The following is a 5,050-nucleotide window of genomic DNA, read 5'->3' as shown; positions in this document are numbered from 1 at the left end:
CAGAGACAAAGTTTGGAGCTAAGACGAAAGGATGGACCATCCAGAGACTGCCCCACCCGGGGGTCCATCCCATAATCAGCCACTAAACGCAGACACTATTGTATATGCCAGCAAGATCTTGCTGAAAGGACACTGATATAGATATCTCTGTGAGGCTACGCCAATGCCTGGCAAATATAGAAGTGGATGCCCACAGTCATCTATTGGATAGAACACAGAGACCCCAATGGAGGAGCTAGAGAAATTACCCAAGGATTCTGAAGGGGTCTGCAACACTATAGGTGAAACAACAATATGAACTAATTAGTACCCACAGAGCTCATGTCTCTAGCTGCATATATAGCAGAAGATGGCCTAGTCTGCCATTGTTGGGAAGAGATGCCCCTTGGTCTAGCAAACTTTATATGCCCCATACAGGGGAACGCCAGGGCCAAGAAGTGGGAGTTGGTGGGCAGGGAAGTAGGGTGGGGGGAGAGTATAGGGGGCATTCAGGATAGCATTTGAAATGTAAATGAAGAAAATATCTAATAAAATAAGTTTAAAAAAAGTGACTTAAGTGTTCCTAACTTTTTTTCCATAGGCTCTTTTAAAGATGCTCAACAAAAACCTAATTTCTCCTCAAAGAGAAAGGCCATTGTGAATGCTCCTGTCCTGGTGAGGCGTTCCTTCTGTTCTCCCACTGAGGATGGCTAGCATGATGTTGAGTCTCCCCGCTGTAGGCTATACAGTAACATAGACTGATTTGAGTATATGATATACATACAGTTATGTATTACTCAGCTAATTGCCTTGTCTAGGTTTTAGGTTTATGCTGAAAAGCACATGCCATTTGTATCTTACCAAAGATGCTCTTGATATCCATAGCTCTAAAAGCATGGCAGAGGCCCACCCCTGCTAACTGTAACTCTTCCAGTATCCCCTCTTTGGATTAACGCATCTTCCAACCCTCATTTGAGAAGTTTCTATTTGCAGTAGATGTTGGTTAACACAGAGGATCATAACTGATCAAGGTACAGAAAGACTGCATAACGCTTAGCCCTGCAGGGAATGCATGTTTATTTGATCACTTCCCAAGGCTCAGAGGGGGTTAGAGTATAAGTGTCAGAGGCAGTAGATGAAACAAAGAAACTGTCATAAAAACACTGCAGGGCAGCTGCACTCACACATGAATGCACAGCAGCTGCAATAGCACACAACAGATCTATGCACATCCAGGCAGACCAAAGGCCTGGGCGGAGACTGAAGTTGGATGTGGAATCCTATCCCTACCAGCAGAACTACTGACAAGTTATAGCTGCTGGGAGGAAGGGAGGGAGGGAGGGAGGGAGGGAGGGAGGGAGAGAGAGAGAGAGAGAGAGAGAGAGAGAGAGAGAGCGCTCTTTCTCTAAGAGTGGGGCCACACACCTCACTATAAGCTATCCTGGATCCAGTGGAAGACCACATATCAAATACTATTTTGACAGGAAAAATTGGTCTTGATTTTTCTTTAAAGGACACAAAGTTTGGTGGGCACAGAAGGGGGAGTGAATATGATCAAAACACACTTTCTAAACCTCTCAATCATGTTCTAAAGAATATGATTACTTCTTGTAATATTAATTTTGTAAGATTAGTCCTGTCACTTTGATCAGCATACCCTATACAGCAAGATAAGCATTCCTGTAGAGTCTTTGACTTCAATGCTCATAGTGTTTGATACCCTACTTCCTGTTCTGAAGGAGGAGGTCAAAGACAGTTTGTGAATATTTGAGAATAAGCCCAGTCCCCATACTATAAATCAAATGACTGGTGACGGCTCTGAAATGGAGCCGTTACTGGATAAATTATGTGACCCAGGTTTTACCACTAATAAAGAAAAAAAAATCCACTGTAAAACAAAAGTCTAGGAAGTTAAGAAAACAAGTATTTCACTGTTAGCAACTAGAGTAATACCAGAAAGGGACTTAGAAAGGGAGGCAGACATACTTGAAGCACTCTAAGAGCCCACATACAATCCCCCCTGCACCACATCCACATTGACCTTACCTTCTGATGTCCTGGGGAAGCTCCAAGTCTGATTTCAGCATCAACAAATGCTTCTTCATCCAGTGTCACTACCTCACCATTCCCGCCATCTTTCCACTTTGGAGATGTCAAATTATGTACCAGTTTAATTGCTAATGTCTTGTGCACAGTGTTTGTATTTGCCCAGTAAATTCCAATTTGAAAAGCTTCCTGGAAAAACAATGCTTCAATTGTATTGTTCTTAACCATTCCATATTGCCAGGATTTAAAAATATATATAATAGATATATTTTTAAATTTTTTATTAGATATTTTCTTCATTTACATGTCAAGTGCTATCCCAAAAGTCCCCTATACCCTCCCCCCGCCCTGCTCCCCTACCCATCCACTCCCACTTCTTGGCCCTGGCATTTCTCTGTATTGGGGCATATAAAGTTTGCAAGACCAAGGGGCCTCTCTTCCCAATGATGGCCGACTAGGCCATCTTCTGCTACATATGCAGTTAGAGACACAAGCTCTGGGGGTACTGGTTAGTTCATATTGTTGTTCCACCTATAGGGTTGCAGCCCCCTTCAGCTCCTTGGGTACTTTCTCTAGCTCCTCCATTGGGGGTCCTGTGTCCTATCCTACAGATGACTGTGAGCATCCACTTCTGTGTTTGCCAGGCACTGGCATAGCCTCACAGGAGACAGCTACATCAGAGTCCTTTCAGCAAAATTTTGTTGGCATGTGCAATAGTGTCTGATTGGTGCAAACGTTTGGTGGCTGATTATGGGATGGGCCCCTGGTTACAATAGATATATTAAGGTAACTAAATAGTCCCCTGTACTTTTATTTTGGTAATGGCAACGTGCATTTTATTTTGGTTTCCAATATCCTTTTGATTCACAATGATATTCAAGTTCGGGGAAGAGAGAAAAATCAACCTCAAGCTGTAACTACCCCATGAATTCCGAAGACTTAAAAACTGAAAGGTTTCATCTCATTCGACATCAGAAGAATATGCAACATTACGCCTATACAGGCTAACATTCCAATTCCATAAGGTAACTGCATCTGATTACTTCAAGAAATAGGAAAAATACAATTGAATAAAGATGTTTATAAACTGGAACTTCTGAAATTGTTCTCCACTAGGAAAAAGTTTTTGAAGATTTTCTTATAAATTTATATTGCTTTTTGAAATGGGTTAGCTTTGTAAAGTCTCTGTGGCAGACTACGAAGTCTTTCTGTGAATTTTTAGTTTGTATTCAGAATTTCCCACCCTCGACACTAATGGTTCTATGGTGCTATAATTAACAAGTGACATGCACAATTATACACATCCCGGTGTGTTACAAAGGCGCGGGCGGGGTGGCAGGTTAGTGTTTAACACAGCTCCGATGCTTGTCAGGAGCTTGTGCACAGTGGGAACGTGAGGAGTGTGTGTCATCAGATGTGGGGGTGATTTAGCCAGGAAGAGTACTGCTGATGAGGAAAAACACATCTGAAAAATGTTTCAATATCAAAGAACATTCCATACCCTTTATGTATGCACCTACCAGGTCAGTATTCCATAAGGAATTCATCTTGTTAAGATGTAAGTGTAACCTCAGAATATAATCTAGTTATTGAGAGAAAAGAATATGCTAGTTTTAAGCTATATTACCTGAAAATTAGGAGGAATAATAATTTTGCCAGCAGGAACTTGCAGAACAATCTTCTCTCCTTCAAACAGCCAGAGATCCCACTTGGACTGATTGATAAGCAGGGCCCAGGGTAGCAGTTCTATCAACAGGGTTCTAACGTATGGTCTCCAGATGGACAGTTTGACTCGCATTGGGCTATCCCACTGACTCAGCTGCTCATTCCTGGTCCAAAGAACACATTCAAGTGACTCACTGAACTATGATGAGTTCAGGATTTATGCAGTATGTTTGAGCATTCCAGACACACAATGCCTCCACAAGATGCCACTGTGCAGGACACCACCGCACACCAGACTCACCCAGTGTTGCAAGCAGCAGAAAGAAGCTTTTCATGTAATGATGCTTTACTCTATGAGTAAAAATATCCATAAAGCTAAACCAAACTAGATGGCATCAGAATCTGACGCATTCAAAGGCTCTGCTCCATGGCATTTATGCCACCTAGAGTAGTAGTTAATCAAACTATAAAGTTGACTAGACTGAGAACTACATATGAGATTCCTCTGGGCACACTGATTAAGATGTTTCAAGAGAGGATTAATTCTGAATGTGAGCAGCACCATCCAATAGGTTCGGGCTGAGAGGAAATAAAAATAAGACAGAGAAAGCTGGGAGCAAAACCATTCTCCTTCTGTACTCTGGCTGCCATGGCAGGGGCTGCTCTGCTCTGCTCTGTGAAGCCTTCCCTCCCATAACAGACTAAAAGCTCAGAAACTGTGAGACAAAGTCTTTCCTACTGCAAGGTGTGGTACTGGGGATCTTGTTAGCAACATAAAGTCTCAGTAACAAGCTAGTAGTTTGTGAATGGTATTTTTCTTTTCTTTTTTCTTTTTAAAATATTTTTATTAGATATTTTCTTCATTTAAATTTCAAATGCTATCCCCAACGCCCCCTATACCCTCCCCCCGCCCCACTCCCCAACCCACCCACTCCTGCTTCCTGGCCCTGGCATTCCCCTGTACTGGGGCATATGATCTTCGAAAGACCAAGGGTCTCTCCTCTCATTGATGGCTGACTAGGCCATCCTCTGCTACATATGTAGCTAGAGACACAGCTCTGGGGGGCTTCTTAATGTTTAGAAGTACATATAGAAAATTAATGAAGAATGTCACCTGTCAGAATCTTTCTTACTGTAAGGCCAAGTGGGCTCCTGGGACTTTTCTGGCCCATAGAACTCATCAAGCATCTCGTTAACTGTACCTCCAGGCTGTATCTTAGTGGTTATTTGCTTAATGAGGGCTGTTGATATGGGAACAGCACAATCGGAAGGGTCATATTCTTCTCTAGGAAATGAAAAGAGAAAACATTAACAGATTTTTAAAAGTGATTTATTTATTTATTATATATAAGTACACTGT

General features: G+C 42.1%; 1 protein-coding gene across 4 annotated transcripts in view; it reads right to left on the bottom strand.

The window, feature by feature from the left end:
* Positions 1-5,050, bottom strand: part of Vps13b (vacuolar protein sorting 13 homolog B) — a 529,582-nt gene that overhangs the window by 49,451 nt on the left and 475,081 nt on the right. For all 4 annotated transcript variants that reach the window (XM_021217240.2, XM_029548110.1, XM_029548111.1 and 1 more), the window contains exons 48-50: positions 4,805-4,975; positions 3,653-3,854; positions 2,026-2,214 (exon numbers count right to left, since the gene is read on the bottom strand). In XM_021217240.2, the coding sequence (XP_021072899.1) occupies positions 2,026-2,214; positions 3,653-3,854; positions 4,805-4,975 (562 nt within the window). The remainder of the gene's footprint in view (positions 1-2,025; positions 2,215-3,652; positions 3,855-4,804; positions 4,976-5,050) is intronic.

Source organism: Mus pahari, chromosome 17, assembly GCF_900095145.1.
Source record: "Mus pahari chromosome 17, PAHARI_EIJ_v1.1, whole genome shotgun sequence".
In the NCBI taxonomy this organism is placed as follows: domain Eukaryota; kingdom Metazoa; phylum Chordata; class Mammalia; order Rodentia; family Muridae; genus Mus; species Mus pahari.
The sequence above is the reverse complement of the archived record's forward strand: the minus strand, read 5'-3'. Positions and strand labels throughout refer to the sequence as shown.